Raw genomic sequence first — 1,481 nt, forward strand, 5'->3', positions numbered from 1 at the left:
AAAAATTAAGGATAAAAATGATTTCTAGTGGCGGTTCCTTAAGAAAACCGCCACTAGAAATCGTATTTCTACTGGCGGTTCTTTAAGAAAACCGCCACTACAAATCATGGATTTCTACTGGCGGTTTTCTTAAGGAACCGCCAGTAGAAATACGATTTCTAGTGGCGGTTTTCTTAAGAAACCGCCACTAGAAATAACACAGTCGGTGGATAATCGAATCCGTCTGTAAAAATATATCGTTCCCGCAGGCTTTGAGCCTTTTTGTACTAGTGGCAAATCACATATATATATATATATATATATATATATATGCCAATGAACTCAACTTGTTGTCACAATGATGAAGAGAACTTCAGCGCGCGACGTTCACACGTGCTTCCGATCCGCGCACAGAGTAGCTGCTAGCCAACACGTAGTCCAGATCGATCGAGATGATGGAGCTGCTGGACACACGGACGTACGACGGATCAGTAGACGGTGACGGCGAGCTTCATGCCGGCGCTGCAGTGGCCCGGCATGGCGCAGATGAAGTAGTGCGTGCCCCTGGGCAGCGTGACCGCGTCGTAGCCCGTGTGGTACACCGGTGCGCGCCCCTTGGGCGACACGATGCAGTTCCTGTAGCCGCCCTTGCTCACCCACGCCACGTCGTGCCACGTGGTGTTGTACTTGAACACTGCATGCGTACGTACGTACATATGATTGCATTGATCGGTCGTCAGGATCAGCTGGATATATATGCAAGTGCGTGTACACGTACGTTAAAAGACTACGTTTGTATGCTGCTGTACTAGCGAATGAATGCATGCAGTGCACAGCGAGGTGTGGTGAAGCCGATCGACCGACGACGTACCGAGGATGTCGCCGGCGTGGAAGGTCTTGCCCGCCACCCACCGGCCGTAGTCAACCTTGAGCGTCCACCCAGCGGCGTCACCGACGAGGTACGTCGTCCCCGCCACCGCGGCCGGGGTGGCCGCCAGCAGGAGCACGGCTACAGCTACACACAGGAGCGCGGTACCAGCGACAGACGGCGCCCTGCTGCTACTGCCTGCACTGCCTCTTCCCCGAGCCGCCATCGCGCGCGCGTTTGCCACTCGCACAAGCTTCTGCTCCCTGTTATACGTAGCTAGAGAGAGAGACCAGCTGCTCCGGCCGCTTGCTTGTTAGATCACGCCTCAGCTCGCATCAATAATGGCGCCGCGGCAGCGTTGCCTTTTATAGCGTGGATACGGGTGCGGCGGCGTCCCTGCGGTGTGGAGGTTTGGGTCAGTGGAACTGCAACTGATACTAGTGATGAACGCATTACCCTTCGCACGTGATGACACGTTGTGCAGTGCAGCCATTTGTTTGACTAATCTCGTCCACTGCGTACAGCTTGTGCTGAAGATTAAGCTTATTGACCCTATGTAATAGCATCTACAAAATACTAGCTAAATGATTTGTCAATCCAAATTTTAACTACTTAACAGCAAAATAACTCTCCA

General features: G+C 52.5%; 1 protein-coding gene across 1 annotated transcript; it reads right to left on the minus strand.

Annotated features, from left to right (window-relative positions):
• Positions 1-310: 310 nt before the first annotated feature.
• On the minus strand, positions 311-1,200 carry LOC103638234 (basic blue protein). Its single transcript, XM_008661217.2, has 2 exons — positions 851-1,200; positions 311-673 (listed from the first exon to the last, which is right to left on the minus strand). The coding sequence occupies exons 1-2, from the start codon at positions 1,071-1,073 to the stop codon at positions 468-470; spliced, it is 429 nt and encodes a 142-aa protein (XP_008659439.1). The 5' UTR covers positions 1,074-1,200; the 3' UTR covers positions 311-467.
• Positions 1,201-1,481: the final 281 nt, after the last annotated feature.

The sequence above is a fragment of the Zea mays genome, chromosome 9, assembly GCF_902167145.1.
Source record: "Zea mays cultivar B73 chromosome 9, Zm-B73-REFERENCE-NAM-5.0, whole genome shotgun sequence".
In the NCBI taxonomy this organism is placed as follows: domain Eukaryota; kingdom Viridiplantae; phylum Streptophyta; class Magnoliopsida; order Poales; family Poaceae; genus Zea; species Zea mays.

What these genes read in the sequence shown, in the direction of transcription:
- LOC103638234 (XM_008661217.2), bottom strand. Translation starts at nt 1,073, where the DNA reads ATGGCGGCTCGGGGAAGAGGCAGTGCAGGCAGTAGCAGCAGGGCGCCG. An exon ending in CCACGCCGGCGACATCCTCG is followed by an intron (nt 674 to 850) that starts GTACGTCGTCGG and finishes GTACGCATGCAG; the next exon opens with TGTTCAAGTACAACACCACG.